The 19,531-nt window shown below is 36.9% G+C and overlaps 1 protein-coding gene across 1 annotated transcript in view; it reads right to left on the bottom strand.

The window, feature by feature from the left end:
• Positions 1–420: 420 nt before the first annotated feature.
• LOC125121899 (A disintegrin and metallopeptidase domain 3-like) overlaps positions 421–19,531 on the bottom strand; it is an 81,822-nt gene continuing 62,711 nt past the window's right edge. Inside the window, exons 17-20 of the mRNA XM_047770207.1 lie at positions 19,046–19,132; positions 17,362–17,476; positions 6,085–6,250; positions 421–616 (exon numbers count right to left, since the gene is read on the bottom strand). Coding sequence (XP_047626163.1) covers positions 421–616; positions 6,085–6,250; positions 17,362–17,476; positions 19,046–19,132 — 564 coding nt within the window. The remainder of the gene's footprint in view (positions 617–6,084; positions 6,251–17,361; positions 17,477–19,045; positions 19,133–19,531) is intronic.

Here is a 19,531-nt window from a genome sequence, read left to right as displayed (position 1 = left end):
ACTCTTTTCTTCACTGTATCATGTGCTTGAAAAGCTCCTGCTCAGACACGTGCCTGGACAGCTCTGCCAGCTCGATGCCTATGTCAGGTAGAGTCAATTTACAGCTGGGATGGAAACGCTCCCTTGCTATCTGTGGGGAGCCTGAATGTCTGGGTTCCCTTTTTGCCGAGATAAGGGCAGTGGGATCTATGACGGGCTGTCTAAAATTTAAGATAAGGAACCTTGAGTCCTTGTGCATGACCCCCAGTGCTTGCCTATATTCTCTCTTGATGGGCTGGATCCTTCCCCATAAATAAAAGCCTTCCTTGAGTTGAGTTGGCTCTGGGATGGCAGGTGGCTCCTTTCAAATATCTAAACTGGGGAGTGATTTGCACCTCCTCCAATTCTTTGCTCTCACACCCCTTGCTCAGTAGGGCCTACTCAGCCAGCCACCTTTAAAACTCCTCTCCAGTTCCCAAGTACCCCTACTTCGCTCAGCTTTTCCACATGCCTAATCACCTTTCCCTGCACTGTGTACAAAATGCTTGTCACGAATGGAATGGATGCCTCAGCCACTGTGTCAAATTCCTGAGACAAGACCTTGCTCCAACCATGAAGGGCTGCTGGCAGGAGAAGACTGTGAAAAATATGACCAAAAAAATGTAAACGAAAGCAAGATATAGAATTCATGGCTTAGAGTTGGGAAGAAATCCAGGAATTGGTGCGTTTGGCCCATTGCTCTATGAGAAGATGACTGATGTTGGGTGGAGGTGAGGAATTGGAGTGTAGACAGCGTGATGATGAAACTGTGATCGGAGGACCTGAGAAGACAGCCAGCAGCCAAAATCTTCACCTAAGATGTGAGCCTTTAGTAAAGTGATCAGAGAAGAGGCAGAGCTTGGTCCAGGAAGAAAGAGGACTACTTTACATTGAGGGTAGGAGGGATCATGTTTTCCTTGGTGACAGTTAAGGGAACAGAGATGCACTGACTTTATTCTTGATCAGATCAGATCTGGCCGGGTAAATAGATGAACTCTCCACCTCACTCTTAGATGAGCTTTTCCTTGTTTTCCCTTTACGCTCAGTGATGTTTAGAAAGTCAAACATCACAATTTCTTTGCACATACGGGCTAGAAATTTGAACAACATGTGCAGAAGCCTACTTTATCCCATCTTAGGGTAACGGATTGTTCTTCTGCCTTCGAGGGTGAGGGTATTTAGCATCTTGCCTGGCATCTGCTAGGGCCTCGATAAATGTAAATTCCATTGCCCATCCCAGCTTATATCAGAAAAGACATGTCAACCTGGTGGAGTTCTTCAGCCTTTCAACCCTGGAGTCTGCTTGTCTTAAACTTGAACTCAGGAGCTTTCTAAAATGCTATACACATGGGGAATTATTTACATTCTTTATGTCTATTTTCTTAGTTCTAAAAGAAGGAGAACAATAGCCAGGGAGTTAGTGTTGGAACATAATTTGTATACATTTTCAGTTAGAAACTTAAATCTACCAATCCAATGCATGCCTGCTCATAAATATTTTAAGAACCTATGTCAAGGCTCTTTAAGAGTCATTTCTTATAACCAGCATGTTGGTTAATAAATCTGTGGCTAATATGAGTTGGCATTAAATGTTTCTAGATATGCATAAAATAAAACAAATACCAAATGCTTTCTGTTAGTCTTTCAGTCTATGATATTACCAAAGGGAGATCAGGATGATGAAATATGGGAACAGTAGCTGTCTTAGACTGAGATACTGATAAAAAATATTCTTCAAAGTGGTTCATGAATCATAACCTTGTGCCCATAATGTGATTCCTTTACTTCACCTTTTACTGCAAGACAGGTCGCTTTTACTGCTGCTGGCTTCTGATGGAGAGCTAGATACAAGAAACAGAATGAGTTTTAAGGTTAGGAAGCACTGTCATTTAAAGTGGAGAAATGCTAAAAAAAAAAAAAAAAAAAAGCCAGATTTGTACTAATTGCTTATTTAAGATGTACCAATACTTACTTTATTTCCCACGTCCCACTCAGGGATCATATGGTAAGTGTTTAATCTTTTTCTAGTGTTAGCCTAACTTTTAAATATGTTAAGCAGTTTTAAAATTTCAAAGCCCATCTATTACTTGCTTTTCTCTCTTTTGTCCACATCGAAGACAGGATGAAGTATTCACATAAATATGGTAGGGGTTCTCAAGGTTAAACAGATAATTTACATATACATTCTTAAATTATCATATCTTCAAGTCTATTATTTCCATCCAATGACTGTGTGACTACTCATTACTTCACTTCTGTTCATGAGGTCCTTAAGGAGGCCTCTCATCTTCCCACGGTTTAGTTACACTTTTGTGCTATTTATACGGTCTCCATTTTTCCTTTGGCCCTTAGGCTCCCTTTCTTTGGTTCCTACTGAGGAGGAATGTCGTGGTGTCAAGTTCCTATGAAAGGGTTACAAGTCTTTGGCCACAGATGATAAAATCAGGTTTGAACCCCTAACTCAGGACTATAAATCCAGACAGAACACTGGCTGCAATCAGATACACTGGCGCAACTATTTCCTTCTGTCTCGTGAGGAGGTGTGGACTAAGAGGCACAGGCTGTGGCCACATTATTGGGATTTGCATGTGCAAATGAAACTAGCAAGACTTGAGAGAGCTCCTCTGGGCCATGTGGGAGCAGAGCAGTCATTTTGGAGAGAATGGACATGGACATGGACAAGAAGAGATGATGTCAATCATACAGCCTTCAGGTGATGGCGCGAATGGCCTAGTTCCTGACCACCCAGTTCATTGCCACCCTTTCGTGTTTCCTCCCTACATCGTTTCTTGCCCTTGCATCCCTGAAACCATTTACTAGTGTTCTAAACTCTAGGCTGTCATGAACAGATTTTGTTATTCATTATCAAAGATACCCTCTATAACATCTCTTCCAAAAGTCAGGTTGATTTCTTGCAACGATTCAGATTTTTCATGAGATGCCTTAAGTCAGAGCATAGGAAGACTGATGCCCAATATCCTTCAATTAAGTCAGTATATAGCAATTTAATGATTATGTAAGTGTGCATATGAAGCATGCAGAATATTACCCTGAATTTAACTGGTGGCTGCTCACTTATCCATAAATGAAGTTAACTAACTTGGGAAATTGTGGGGAGGAGATGCAGGAGGCTGAGGAAGGGAACTAGCCTGATGGCACAGTTCTGAAGGCAGGGTTCCTAACCAAGGAAAAAAAGCCTACTCGCCAGCACAGTTCTGAGGGCAGGTTTAGAAATAGGGAAAGGGCTTACCCAGCAGCACCATTCCAAGGGCAAGTTCTAAAAATAATGAGGCTCACTTGCTAACCCAACAACAACAGCAACAATAACAAAATGAAGGCTTTGCACAACAGTGCAAGAATAAAAATTGCTTCTTGGAAAAATCAGTCTTTTCTGTTATTTACTTATTATTCAGTCTTTCCTGTTATTTGTTTGTTACTCTTTGTTATTTTCCTATATTGTTTTGTGACAATAAAATTGGAACAACAAAAAATTGAAACAGTAATAAAATAATAAGAGCTTCACCTTGGCGGAATTCCCCCATTCAGATCCAATGTAGTTAAAAACAAAGGATTCATTAGTTTGTTACAAGTAAGAATAGGTTTTAGGAGTTCCCGTCGTGGCTCAGTGGTTGGCAAATCCGACTAGGAACGATGAGGTTGTGGGTTCGATCCCTGGCGTTGCTCAGTGGGTTGGGGATCCAGTGTTGCTGTGAGCTGTGGTGTGGGTTGCAGACATGGCTCAGATCCTGAGTTGCTGTGGCTCTGGCATAGGCCAGTGGCTACAGCTTTGATTCAACCCCTAGCCTGGGAACCTCCATATGCCGCAAGAGCGGCCCAATAAATGCCAAAAAGACAAAAAAAAAAAAAAAGGAAAAAAAAAGAATAGGTTTTAGAGTTAGGTAATTGTGGAATGTACAATAGGTTAAGAATAGGTAAGACATACATGGAAAAACATAATAATAATCTTGCTTTTAATGAATTTTGTAGAAAGCTTTTAAGTTTTAGGAAATTAAGTTGCTTTGATATAACAAATATTTTCTCATACTGTTCCCTGACCATAATGCTTTGAAGTTAGTACCCCAAGCTTTAATCTAAAAGATGAATTTTTGTAAATGTCAAATTCTTGTGCTTGCGACCTTTCTAGTTGTTAAAGATTAGCTTAAAACAATAACGAGTGGTGCTTGCTAAAATTAACCACAAGACGTTTTGTACTGAATTGCCTTATTTTCATATGTTTTTCCCACATGATGTTTTGTACCCATTATAGTTTTATATGATGTATTTTATCCATTGGTTTTACTTAAAATCCTTAGAGTACAATGTATATCTACTGTACCATGTAATCTAAAAGTTTAGCTTTTTAAAAATATGATCTAAGCACTGTGATGTAAATTACAATTAAGCTCTCTCTATATACTGCTACTTATGCTAATAAAATTTGAGCAGTCCAGCACCCTGAAAGAAGGGACAAAGAGGTTGTCTCCGTGTGCATCCGCTGACAACATCCATTCCTGCACGAACACCCTGGCTGCTGGAACTGGACTCCGGCAGGAAATAGAGGTGTTGATTGTAATTTCTATCATTATTTTATCATTGTCTATACAAACGACAAAAATTATTTCCTTTACAATGAGGAAACTAGACCTACCTATTTACCCTAACTTCTGCATTCTCACTTCCTAAATATTGACTAAGCCAAATTATGGCTTTTATTGGGGGTACAGTAAAGAAAAAAGCTGTCTGTAAGTGCAGTAAGTCAGGCAGTGAAAGACAAAGTATGACCCCACTTATATAAGGAATCTTAAAATAAAAATTAAAAATAAAAACCCTCGTAGATACAGAAAACAGACTGGTGGTTGCCAGAGGTGATGGGGGCAGGGGGGAGTGTGAGCAAAATGTGTAACGAAGGCCAAACTTCCAGTTATAAAGTAAATATGTGGTGGAGATATAATGTATAGCATGATGACTATAGTTGATAATAAAGAATTGCATATTTGAAATTTTGCTAAGAGTAGAACTTTAAAGCCCTGATGAGGAGAAAATCACATTTTTGTACCTATGTATGGTGAGAGATGTTGACTAGAACCATTGTGGTGATCATTTTGCAATATATACACGTGTCAACAAATTATGCTGTATACATGAAACTAATATGTCATATGTTAATTATATCTCATTTTTCAAAAGACCTAATCAAGCTCTGTTCCACCAAAAAAAAAAAAATGAAGAAGAAGAAAGGAAAAGCTGCACAGGTGCCTTAATTCTCATTTTAGGAGCATATGAGCAATATTAACTAAGTGTAAAATGAGCAGAGTCCTGGGTTTTCTCTCCCTCTTTATTTGCCATCTTCTATTTTCTCACCCTCCCCCAAACTCTATGCTTTCCTGTCTCCAAATTTTAACCTTCCTCATACTTATGCTGCCCTGTCTCTATCAATCTTCTTGGTACAACCAAATGTCAGTGCGAGGAAAATGGGGTTGCCTGGGAAATAGAACCTTCTAGAGCAATTACAGCCAATGTGGCTTTCCCTTTCCTTTTTTTTTTTTTTTTTTGCATTTTAGGGCTGCCCCTGCAGCATATGGAGGTTCCCATATGCTGGAATATGCTGGAATCAGAGGTTCCCATATGCTGGAATCAGAGCTACAGCTGCAGGCCTACACCACAGTCACAGCAACTTGGGATCCGAGCCATGTCTGCAACCTAACAGCTCATGGCAATATCGGACCCCCAGCCCACGGAGCAAGGCGAGGGATCAAACCTACATCCTCAGGGATACTGCTTGGATTCCTTTTTGCTGTGCCACAGCAGGAACTCACCAACATGGTTTTCTATTCAAAAACTACTGAGGGTTTACTGGGTAACTTCAGTTGTTCCTGGGCCTATACAAACATGAGGGATACCTACCTGCCTATATTCTGAAAAAAATTGGTATGTATTAATATTCAATATTTCTAAATATTAACCCAAGCCATCTAGGAATCCCTACTTAAAATATTCTAAAAAACATCTGAATTTTCTCATAAGGCATTTTTAATATTAAATATAAAAAATAATGACTTTACTTACCCTTCACTTACTGTATCCTCTCTGTTCCAAAATATCTTCTTTTTATTCCATTGATGAGCAACGATGGCAATTAGAACCAGCAAAGGTAGCAAAACGTAGAAACTGATCAAGAGGCCTTTTTTTTGAGAAGCACGACGTCGTTTCACCAAGAATTCTACATTTTTACCTTAAAACATAAGTGGACTTTTTAAGTTTTTCAAAACTGATACTCAAAGCAATAAGTACTTTGAATTATAAAAGTTTGGGATCAAAGAATATAGTCACAGAATGAATAAATTGAAAATTGTTTTCCAGTGTTCTCTTACTATGCCCCAAATTGCACTAAATATTTATGTCATATATATATGTTATTTTTAATTTGTATATGTATATTTAATATGATTATGTGCTACATTCTACGTATTTTATTCTATCATATTCCCTTCTATAAACTGTTCCTTAGAACATGTTAAATTGATATTATCTAATACGTTCTTCCATTTTAAAAACAGAGCAAAAAAGAACTGTTTTACAAATTATTTAAAAAAAATTATTGATGAAACTTGAGACTAAGTAAAAAAAATAATAGTAGACCAGTTTAAATTTCTATAACAGATGTATAAGGTGATATTGTTTTAGTTTTGACTCTATCAATTAGAAAAATAGATAACCCTCTAGGTATTATAAAGACATTACATGAAATTAGGTGATAAAAATCTATGGAAATTTGGTCCAATTAAGCAGAAGAAATAAGCCAGATGGCTAAAATACAGAAAAAATCAATCAGAATCACCACCAAACCTCTATGATGATATTAAGTATAAATGAAGCTAATGCCCCCTCAAAACCATGGAAGAATCAGTAAATTTGAAACACACTCACACTCCAATTATGTGTCGATTAGAGCTGATTAGGTAAATCTAAAAGAAAGTGACTTAGGAAGTTGCATATATTTTCAGAAATAAGTTAGAAATATACACAAAATTTTTGAAAATAATCAAATATGCATCAGTCTTATGCTATGGTAGAACTCAACACCTTCCTGGTCTCATCCATCAGGAAAGGTCAACTCTCTATCCGTCCAATGTCACTCTCAATTTCATATTGGAACTGGACTGAATTACCCCAAAGTCTGATTAAAGAAACTGAACCTAATTATTACTGGATTAATTGGGAGATATCCATTACTCTATGGCACAAAGGGCTTCCACTTTGGCTGTGATGAGATTATTCCATTCCGTGGTTTCCCACTCACCCTCTCATCATAGAAACAATAAAAACAGGACAAAACACATGAGGCGACTGGTTTCTGGACGCCAACAGGACAAGCAAAACTATAATATAGGAAGCCAGGAAAACATGGTGTTGACTTATGGAAAACCAATTCGATCTGTACAAAATTTAATGATCTCAGCAGAGAGAACTGGAGTCCTCGGTAGTGCACAGCATTCCCACTGTGACTGAGGAGCAGGTGACCGAGTTCACAGCAGCAGAAATGGCTGGCATCTTCAGAGTGCAGCACTGAAGATAAAAGTTGCTGTGTAGATTATGGACCCCAGAAGCATTACGGGCAGACTCCTAGGAGTCCTTGGCAGAAGAAGAAGGAATATATACCTATATGACCGAGTTTTAATTGCACTATTTGTTGTCTTATTGTGGGCTTGGGTTCTTTACAAATTCTGGAGACAAGTCTCCTATCAGAGATGAGTGTTGCAAGTATTTTCTCCCATTCTGCAGTTTGTCTTTCACATTCTTGGATATATCACTTGCAGCACCAATGTTCTTAAATTTGATGAAGTGCAGTCAGTCTATTGTTTCTTTTTTTCCTTATGCTTTGGTGGCTTTGATAACAGAGCCTATGTTGTGAGGTCTAAAGATTTGCTTGTGTGCGTTCTAAGTGTTTTACAAGTTTACTTCTTTAGACAGATTTCATTCACTTTTTGTGAATGTTGTAATGTAGCAATAAAATTTCTGTCCTCAGCCTGTGGATATGTACCTGTTCCATCACCATTTGTTGAAAAGACCATTAAATTGCCTTGGTATCAAAATTCAATGACTGTAATTATGAGGCTTTATTTCTGAACTCTCTGTGCTGTTACACTGAACTACATGTCTCTTCCTGTTCCTGTCCTTAGGACAGTATTACACTGTCTTAATTATTCTAGCTCTTTTCTTTCTTTCTTTCTTTCTTTCTTTCTTTCTTTCTTTCTTTCTTTCTTTCTTTCTTTCTTTCTTTCTTTCTTTCTTTCTTTCTTTCTTTATTTCCTTCCTTCCTTCCTTCCTTCCTTCCCTCCTTCTCTCTCTCTCTCTTTCTTTCTTTCTTTTCTTTTCTTTCCTTCTTTCATGGCCACACTTGTGGCATATGGAAGTCAGGGATTGAATCCAAGCTGTAGCTGCAGCAATGCTGGATCCTTTAACCCACTGCACCAGGGCTGGGATTGGACCTGAGCCTCCACAGTGATCTGAGCTGCTGCAGTCAGATTCTTAACCCAGTGCACCACAGTGGGAACTCTTACTAGCTTTGTAATATGTTTTGAAATTTAAAAGTATTTTTTCAGTTTCAAATTTTCTTGAAAACTGTATTTTCATAATTGCTTTTGGCTATGCAGTGTCTTTGGACATTGTGTATGACTTTTTCTGCAAATATGACAAAATAAGTATGGGAAGAGTGACAGAAATAATGAGTCATTCATATATCACTAGAATGTCAAGTATTGCAACCGTTTGTTTTTTGCTGATCTTTTTTCTTCCCTTCTTTTTTCGTTTGTGACCATCTTTAGCATTGCATTTTATGTGTATCAATTGTTGGTTTTTGGCTTATGGTTACCATAATGATGATGATGATGATGATGTTTTATTTTTAATGAATTTTGTTACATTTATAGTTGTACAATAACCATCACAACCCAATTTTATACCATTTCCATCCCAAACCCCCAGCACACCCCTGCCACCCCCAACCTGTTTCTTTTGGAAACCATAAATTTTTAAAAGTCTGTGAGTCACTGTCTGTTCTGCAAAAAAGTTCATAATGTCCTTTTTTTTAAAGATTCCACATATAAGTGATAGAATGTGATGTTGGTGTCTCACTGTTTAATTTCTAGTTCTACCCATGTTGCTGCAAATGCCATTACTTCTTTCCTTCTAATGGTTGAGTAATATTCCATTGTGTATATGTACCACATCTTTATCCACTCTTCTGTCGATGGATATTTAGCTTGTTTCCATGTCTTGGCTATTGTATATAGTGCTGCAATGGTTTTCTCTGGATAGATGCCCAGGAGTGGGACTGCTGGATCAAAGGGTAATTCTATTTTTAGTTTTCTGAGGAATCTCCATACTGTTTTCCACGGTGGTTGCAGCAATTTACATTCCCACCAACAGTGTACTAGGGTTCCATTTTCTCCACACCCTCTCCAGCATTCATTGTCTGTAGACTTTTTGATGATGGCTATTCTGGTTGATGTAAGGTGGTACCTCCTAGTGGTTTTGCTTTACATTTCTCTAATAATGAGTGATGTTGAACATCCTTTCATGTTTTTTGGCCAAGCATATGTCTTCTTTGGAGAATGATCTGTTTAGATCTTCTTCCCATTTATTGATGGTTTTTTTTTTTTTGGTATGGAGCTGCTGAAGGTGTTTATAAATTTTGGAGATTAATCCCTTGTCAGCTGCTTTATTTGCAAAGATTTTCTCCCATTCTGTGGGTTGTCTTTTTGTGTTGTTTAGGGTTTCCTTTGCTGTGCAGAAACTTTTTAGTTTAATTAAGTCCCATTTGTTGATTTTTGTTTTTATTGTCATTACTCTAGAAGGTGGATCTGAGAAGATGCTGCTGTGGTTTATGTCAGAAAATGTTTGGCCTATATTTTCCTCTAAGAGTTTTATAGTATCTGGTCTTATATTTAGGCCTTTAATCCATTTGGAGTTTATTTTTATGTATGGTGTTAGGGAGTGTTCTAATTTCATTCTCTTCTGTGTGGCTGTCCAGTTTTCCCAGCACCACTTATTGAAGGGGCTGTCTTTTCTCCATTGTATATTCTTGCCTCCTTTGTCACAGATTAGTTGACTGTAGGTGCCTGAGTTTAATTCTGGGCTTTCTCTCCTGTTCCACTGATCTTTATTTCTGTCTTTCTGCCAGTACCATACAGTTTTTCTGACTATAGCTTTGTAGTATAGTCTGAAGTCCAGGAGCCCGATGCCTCAAGCTCCATTTTTCTTTTTCAGGATGTCTTTGGCTATTCTGGGTCTTTTGTGCTTCCAAACAAACTTGAAAATATTTTGTTCAAGTTCTGTGAAAAATGTCTTTGGTAATTTTTTAGGGATTGCATTGAATCTGTAGATTGCCTTGGGTAGTATAGTCATTTTGATAATGAAGTAGTAGTCTCTTATGATCCTTTGTATTTCTGTGATGTTCATAGTAACTTCTCCTTTTTCATTTCTAATTTTATTGATTTGAGTCCTCTCTCTTTTTTGCTTGATAAGTCTGGCTAAAGGTTTATTAATTTCATTGATCTTTTCAAAGAACCAGATTTTAGTTTCATTGGTCTTATCTATGATTTGCTTTGTTTCTATTTCATTGATTTCTGCTCTGATCTTTATGATTTCTTTCCTTCTACTAACTTTAGGTCTTGTATGTTCTTCTCTCTCTAGCTGCTTTAGATGTAAAGTTAGGTTTTTGTTTTCCCAAAATGGCCACCTTTAAAGGAATACACGTTGATGAATATTCCCAAGAGCTTTGCCTCCAATGTCCTTCCCCGACAATGAGCTGCAGTCACCCCCTGTTTTCCCAGAAGATCCTCCAAGAACTGTAGTCAGGACCAACCCAGATTCCTATGGAGTTTCTGCTTTGCTCTGGGACCCAGTGCATATGAAATCTTGTGTGCACCTTTCAAGAATGGGGTCTCTGTTTCCCCCAGTCCCGTGGAGCTCCTGTGCACAAGCCTCACTGGCCTTCAATGCCAGATACTCTGGGGGCTCTTTCTCCCAATGCCAGATCCCCAGGTGTGGGGACCTGATGTGGGGCTCAGAACTCTCACTCCTATAGGTGAGTCTCTATGACACAATTAATTTCTAGTCTGTGGGCTGCCCACCAGGTGGGTATGGGGTTGCTTATATTGCATAATCACCCCTCCTACCATCTTGATGTGGCCTTCTCTTTGTCTTCTGTTGTAGGATATCTTCTTGAAAGTTTCCAGTCCATTTGATTGAAGGTTGTTCAGCATTTGGTTTTAATTTTGCTGTTTTTTTACCATGAGGTTTTGATATAGGAGTCTATATATATACACAAGAGTGTTTTAAGTTGCTGGTCTCTTCACTGCAAACACATTTTCAGTATCCTGCATTCATACCCTCCTCTTCTATCACTTTTTTGGTATCATATTCATTTGTGGATGATTTCCTACCTCTAGCATATGTTTGCCTTTACTGATGAGCCTTCTCATTCGTAATTTTCTTCTCTCTCATTGTGGCCTTTTCTTTTCTGCCTAGAGAATTTCCTTTAGCATTTGTCTTAAAGCTGATTTGGTGATGGTGAATTCTCTTAGCTTTTGCTTGTCTGTAAAGATTTTTATTTCTCCATCAAATCTGAATGAGAGCCCTGCTGGGTAGATTCTTGGCTGTAGGCTTTTTCTTTCATCATTTTAAGTATATCACAGCACTCCCTTCTGGCCTGTAGAGTTTCTGATGATAACACACAATGAAACAGAAACAAAGCAAATCATAGATAAGACCAATGAAACTTGTATGTTATTTCTTGTTTTTCCCTAGCTGCTTTTGATATTTTCTGTCTTTAATTTGGGTGACTTTGATTAATATGTGTCTTGGGGTGTTCCTTCTTGGAGGAATCGTTATTCTGTATGATACCATTATTCTATATGGTACTCGTTGTACTTCCTGGACCTGAGTGATTCCTTTCCCATGTTAGGGAAGTTTTCAGCTATTATCTCTTGGAATATTTTCTTCAGGCCTTTCTCTATCTCTCTTCTCCTTCTGGAACCCAAGCAATGTGAATGTTGATACATTTAATGTTGTCCCAGAGTTCTCTTAGACTGTTCTCATTTCTTTTCATTCTTTTTTCTCTATTATGTGTCAGGAATTTCTACCAATATGTCTTTCATCTCACTTATTCATTCTTCTGCCTCCTATTATTTCCTTCTAGTTAATTTTTCATTCCAGTTATTGTGTTCTTCATCTTTGTTTTTAAATTTTCCATTTTTGATAATTTCTCAATCTGTGCCTCCAGTTTTTTTCTGGAATCTTAGATCATCCTATCATCACATTAAAGTCTTTTTCATATAGCTTGCTTATCTCCACTTCAGTTAGCTGTTCTTCTGGGGATCTGTCTTGTTCCTTTGCCTGGCTTATATTTCTCTGCCATTTCATTTTGTCTAGCTTTCTGTTTTTGTGGTGTCCTTTCTGCAGGATGCATAGTTGTAGCCTCTTGGTGCTTGTGTCTGCCACCTTGTGGGTGAAGCTGATCAGGGGCTTGTGGTGGGCATCCTGATGGGAGGGACTAGTGCCTGTCAAACTGATAGGTGGAGCTCAGTCTTGTCCCTCTGGTGGGTAGGGCTGTGTCTCTGAGTGTGATTAGAGGTAGCTGTGTTCCAGGGAGGACTTTAAGCCTGTTTGCTAATGGAGGTGGTGGCTGTGTTCCCACCCTGTTATTTGTTTGGCCTGGCTCTTCTGAGGCCAGCAGGCTGTTGTTGATCAGGGCCAGTTTTGTCACAAAACTGCAGTCTCCAGGGGAGCTCATGTCAATGATTATTTCCTGGGACCTTTGCCTCCAATGCCCTGCCCCCACAGTGAGCCACAGCCAACTCCTGCTTTCCCGATAGACTCTCTAAGACCTGCTGGTAGGTCTGACCCTACAGATTTTTATGGAGTCTCCACTTTGCCCTGGGGCTCACTGCACATGAAAGCCTGTGTGGATCCTCCAAGAGTATAATCTCTGTTTCCCCAAGTCCTATGAAGCTGCTGTTCTCAGGCCTCACTGGCCTTCAATGCCAAATGCTCTGGGGGGGATCCTCCTTCTGATGCTAGACCCCCAGGCTGGGGAATCTAAAGTGGGGTGTGGAATTCTCACTCCTGTGGGAGAGTTCTTTGATAGTTATTTTCTGGTGGTGTGGGTTGCTCCCTCAGCAGGTATGGAATTGATTATATCACAAAAGCATCCCTCCTACCATCTTTTTATGACGTCTTCTTTATCTTCAGGTGTAATACAGCATTTCCAGTAGATTCCAGTTTATCTTGTTGATGGTTGCTCAGCACTTAGTTGTGATTTTGTTGTTTTCATAAGGAGAGGTGAGCTTGAGTCCTTCTACTCTGCTGTCTTGTCTGTAATTGAGATTCTAATTCTTACATTTCCAGTTTAACTGACTCAAACTCTAGGCATCATGCCATTGCTTCCTTTTCTTTCTGTAGGAATGGGCCTCAAATATCCTTTTCCCATGGTGTCTTCCCTTTAGTCTTTGTCCTCATGCCAATTCATGCTCCAGTCCATAGCAATATGACTTCTGCTAACAACACTACATTAATCCAAGAATTCTCAACCTAAGGCTTTAGGGTCTTTTAGCAATCAAGAAATAGAAAGGGCTATTCAACCCAAGTACAATATCTTCATGGTGAAAGACTGAAATTTTCCTCCTTAAAATCAGGAACAAGCCAAGGATGTCTGCTCTCACTCTTTCTTTTCAGAATTGTACTGGAGGTTCTTAAGTTTTCAGAAAAATCCACACAGAATGTCTACAGCAAAAGTTCTAGTTTAGGCAGATACCTGAGGGGCACACACACTGCTATGGTGATCACCATTGTCAGCCGTCCCATACCCTTCCTGGTGACCACAGCCATTGCCACAGAGCAACTGACAATGACTAACAACTACTAAATAACAACTCACCACCACCAAGTCCTCCTGGCATCCCAGCTACCCAAAGCTCACTGCTTGCCTGGCCCACCAGACTGTCCCACTCACTTCCTGCAGTTACTTATAAAACTATAAATGGCTTACCATCAATCCAGCAATTCCACTCTTGGGTATGTTTCCCCGAGAATTAATATTCAACTTTCACGTAGAACCTTCTACAGGAATGTTCACTGCAGATGTAGTAAAGATAGCTAAAAACTGGCAACCACCTAAATGTCCCTCAAGGGATGAATATGATATAATCATGCAAAGGAATAATAATCAACAATAAAAGGAATGAAGTATTCATATGTGCAACAATTTAGATGAAGTTCACAGAAATTATGAAAAAGAAATAAGCCAAAATCAAAGAGATGCAAATTGTATGATTCTGATTATATAACATTCATGAAATAACATAATTAGAGAAATGGAGAATAGCTTAGCAGTTGCCAGAATTGAGCAATAAGGGAAAGAGGAGATAAATATAGCTATATGAAGGCATAATATTATTTGGGGCCATGTAGTTATGACACAGTTCTGTATTTTGATTGCAGTTACATGAATTTGAACACATGGTAAAAATGCATAGAACTAAACACATGCATGCACATGTGCACTCACACAAATATATATACAAAAGTGTACATGAATGTTAGTGAATCTGAATTAGGCATGTGCATTTTACCAATGTCTATTTCCTGATTTGATATTCTACTATAGTATTCTCCTGGGTAACACTGATGGATGTTGAGTAAAGTGTACCAAATTTCCCTCTACATTTCTTTGCAACTCTTTGCGAATCTAAACTATTTCAACATAAAAAGTTAATTAAAAATTACAATGAAATATCACTACACATCTAAAACTGGCAAAACAAATTCAAGCAAAACAAAAATGAAAATATCAAGTGCTTGTGAGGTATGGATCATCTGTGCATAGTAACTGGAGCTCTCATGGATAAATGGAGGGGACAGTACAGCCATTTTGGAAAATAGCTTGACTATTCCTTAGAAAATTTAAAATACACGTACTTAAAAAATACACTTAGTAAATGACTAGGTAAATGCTAAGTAATACCAAGTAATGGCTAATACTAACATTAAAGCTAAATAAATGATCTAGAAAAAATTCCTAGGTATTTACACATCAAAAAGTGAAAACTTCAATGCAGATAACTCTAACCTATGTGCACCCATTTATAGTGGCTTTATTCAAAATTGCCAACAGTTAGATCCAAAATCAAGCAACAACCCAAATACCCTTTAGTGTGTGAATAGATAAACAAACTAGATAGTTCGTCTGTAATTGCAATAAAAAATTTTATAATAACAATAAAAAAGAATGAACTATTAAAACATATGTCAATGAGGATTAATCTCAAATGCATATATACTGTGTAGGACATTCTGGAGAAAGCAAATATATAGTGACAGAGACCAGGTCATTGGATGCAAGGAACTAGCAGTGGGAAATAAGTAAATATAAAGGGCAGCCAGAGTAAGTTTTCAGATGATGGATCGATTGTGTACCTTGTCTATGGTGGTGGGAACAAGAGTTTGCACAACTTTTTAATACTCAGAGAGCTGTATACCACAGAGCAAATGTTACTGTATATAAAATTTTAAAGCCAAATATGTTTAATAAAAATAAATATTAAAAAAGAGATAATGGCAAATCATTTTTTCCCAAAATTTCCAAAAATATACCAACATATACATTTGAGAATCTCAGCCAATCCAGGCAGGATAAATTCAAAGTAAAACACATCTTGGTGAATCATAGTGAAACTACGGAAAAATCAAAGATATAAAATATGCCTGAAACTCAGACAAAGAATGTAAGAAGCATTATATTATTGGGATGGATAATAAGAATCATAGGTGCATTCTCATCAAAAAATAGAAGCCAGGATACAATGAGATTCCATGTTTGAACTGCTGAAAGGAACAATTCTCACTGTAGAAATCTACTTCCAGTGAAAATAACCTTCACAAACCAAGGCATATCTCATAAAAACATTTTAAAAACAAACAAAAACTGAGACAATTGGTCACTACAAAGTACACACAAAAAGATACACACAAAAAAAAGTTTTCAGGCTGAAAGAAAATGACCCACATGGAAATTTCAATGTGCTAAAGAGAAGTGAAAAGCCCTCAAAAGCCATAAACAGCTGTGTAAATGTAAATATTTGCATTAAAGTTCTTTAACATTCTATTGGGGATTTTAAGGCAAATACAATGATGTATTGTCAGGTTTACAACATACAAATAAATAATATATATCATGACATAAGTACAAATGATGAAAAGGCATTAACAGAATTATATTGTTGTAAGATTTTTACACTGTGGAGTTTAGAAAAAATATGTATGCCATTTGGTTCACAAATGTTCATCAAAATAAATTTAAAAATGTTTTGTGCTATCCTCTATCCATATACTATGGATATGGAAGATTTTGTAATTTTTACCTTTCAACAGCAGAGTTCATTTTATTTATTTATTTTTTAATTTTTAATTTTTAAAAAATTTCCCCAATACATTATTTTTTTTCTACTGTACTGCATGGTGATCCAGTAACACATACATGTATACATTCTTTTTTCTTGCTTTAAAGATGAAAGTCTGCTGTGAACTAGAACATTAGTACCCTTGGAATGTTCAGACTATATAATAAAACTATCACCTAGTTTATAATTTAACTCTACCTATCTAGAAAACTGCTGTATAAATAGAAATGTTTGGGGAACCATGGTTAAAATTAAGAGAAGGTCTATTAAAATGTTCATCTCTAGATTTCAATTAAAATCATATGCAAAATTTTGATTGACAATATGATCTAGAGCTGTGTCATCTCATATTGCAGCTACTAGCCACAAGTGACTTAAATAGCCACTTTAAGTCGCTTTATTTAAATTTATTTAAATTTACTCCCGAGAAAAGAAAATCATGGACTTGGAGAAGAGACTTGTTGCTGCCTGATGGGAGGGGGAGGGAGTGGGAGGGATCGGGAGCTTGGGCTTATCAGACACAACTTAGAATAGATTTACAAGGAGATCCTGCTGAATAGCATTGAGAACTTTGTCTAGATACTCATGTTGCAACAGAAGAAAGGCTGGGGGAAAAATGTAATTGTAATGTATACATGTAAGGATAACCTGACCCCCTTGCTGTACAGTGGGAAAAAAAATAAAAAATAAAAAATAAATAAATAAATTTATTTATTTAAATTTAAATAATTTAAATGGAATAAAGTGAAATAAAATGGAAACTTCAGTTCCATAGTTGCATCTCCACAGGTTAGGTGCTCAATAGCCACACAGACCGTGGGGATGTCTAATATTGCTGTAGGTGCAGAAAGCTCTCCTGGAGCACAGTGATTTACATACTAACCCTCCACAATCCAAAACCCATCATTGATACTTCCTCCTGGCGATGAGGGTTCTGGTTCACACGCTGGAGGAGCATATCCCACGTCACAGTGACAATTAAGCCGAGTATTGCAAAGCTAAAACCAAAAGCCAAATAATAAGTAAGAACATTTCAGGAACAACATAAAAATTTAATGCATTATTTTTTATTGTTAGTCAATACAAGTTACCAAAATAAGAGTAGATAACATTCTTGATACCACTGAAAACATAGAAATGCCTTTTCTAGAAATTATGAAGCTAGAAAGTATAGTGGGAGTTGAAATGTACTATGAATTGTGCTAGATTTTTTTTTAAAAGAGCTGTGATAAGAACCAATTTACAAACACAAGGGAAAAAAACTAAAAGGTGAATCTAGCTTATTCAGGTATACTTGGCAAAATCTATTTTACTAGAAAAGAGGAAGGCTAGAAAATATCCATAAATACAATTTTACGGATGAATCAAAAGAAGGGTCAGAAGCAGAATAGAGAATCTAGGAATAGGTTCATGTAAAAATTAAATTAAAATTAAATAAAGGAATGGGACAGAAAAGAAACTGTAAATAGTAGGACACGTGATTTGGGAGAAAATTTTAAGATACACGTAGGTCATTTTTTCCTAGGTTACTATATAAAATCTGAGGTATCATTATGGTAGAAGACACAAACCACAAATTTAAAGCCAAATGCATGTTCTGAAACATTACAAAATTTACAGAATTTCTATAGTTCAGGAGATAATTTCAATATGAATGGACACAGAAATGCAAATGGCAAATGTGACCATAAATACTTAAGAACTATATTGCTAATCACTAAATAAATGCAAATTAACAACAGATTTAACATTTTAGAAGTTATCAATAAACTCAGAAGCTAGCCTGGCCTGAATTTGCAGAAATATACATTTTCATACATGATAGGCAGGAGCAAAAATTGATATAATATTTCTTAAAGACAAATAGTATTTATAAAAATTTAAATTATTCAGATATTTGGTCTACCAGATTTCAAAGCTAATGATTTACAAAATCAGATAAATATGCAAAGATGAATGTATGACAATGTATACTGTACTACTATTTACAATAGTTAAGTAAAAATTTAACATTATCTAAAAGGCTATCAGTGAATGACTTTTTAAATATAGTATGGAAGAGCCACAGAGAAAAATAAATTGAAGTCACTGAAGTCTGAAACAGATCTGAATGGACAGGGAACTCTGTTCTCAAAAAAATACTAGATTGTGAGTAGTATGTGTAATATAAATATAGTTAAGTTTGTGATATCGATATGTATCAGTACATGTGCACATAATTATAAGTAATATTTATACATATGTATGTATAACTACATACACATAAAACTCAAATCTATTTCCAAAATTTCACAATCTTTATTTAGCATTATAATAGTAAATTATGTTTCATATTGCATTTTCATACAAAGTTCAAAACTTATTCGCTCATGACACCCATAACAATTTGATTAAATACATGGAACATGTTTATGTACATATAAATAATGACATTTGCTTTCCATATTTAACTTTAATTTTCCAAAGAAATTTCCACAACAAATAATTCTGAAGCTTATTAGTTTCCTGGAAAATCTTACTGACATGAATGTTTTAATATGCATAAAAATGGAATAACAATTACATACCCCATGTCCTCCACATTTCACTGCTGAGCTACAATTTGGTCTATTTTGGTAGTCCTGGGTAAGTCGGCATTGTCCATTATCACAAAACTAAAATGTTAAAACGATCAACAACAACCACTTTACTTTTTGTTTGTTTATTTATTTATTTATTTGCTTTTTAGGGCCACACCTGTGGCATATGAAGTTCCCAGGCTAGGGGTCAGATTGGAGCTAGAGCTGCCAGCCTTCACCACAGCCAGAGCAACATAGAATCCGAATTGCATCTGTGAGCTACACCACAGCTCAGGGCAATGCCAGATCCTTAACCCACTGATCAGAGCCAAGGATCAAACCGGCATCCTCATGGATACTAGTCGGGTTCAATACCACCCAGACACAATGGGAATTCCATGGTCCGCTAATTTTTAAATGGTACTAGTTTAAACATTCTTTGTTATGTTTATCAAAATATTTAAGCAAAAGAAAAAGACATAAGCTCACACTCTA

Source organism: Phacochoerus africanus, chromosome 3 (genome assembly GCF_016906955.1).
Source record: "Phacochoerus africanus isolate WHEZ1 chromosome 3, ROS_Pafr_v1, whole genome shotgun sequence".
In the NCBI taxonomy this organism is placed as follows: Eukaryota; Metazoa; Chordata; class Mammalia; order Artiodactyla; family Suidae; genus Phacochoerus; species Phacochoerus africanus.
This window is presented reverse-complemented; position numbering and strand designations above follow the sequence as displayed.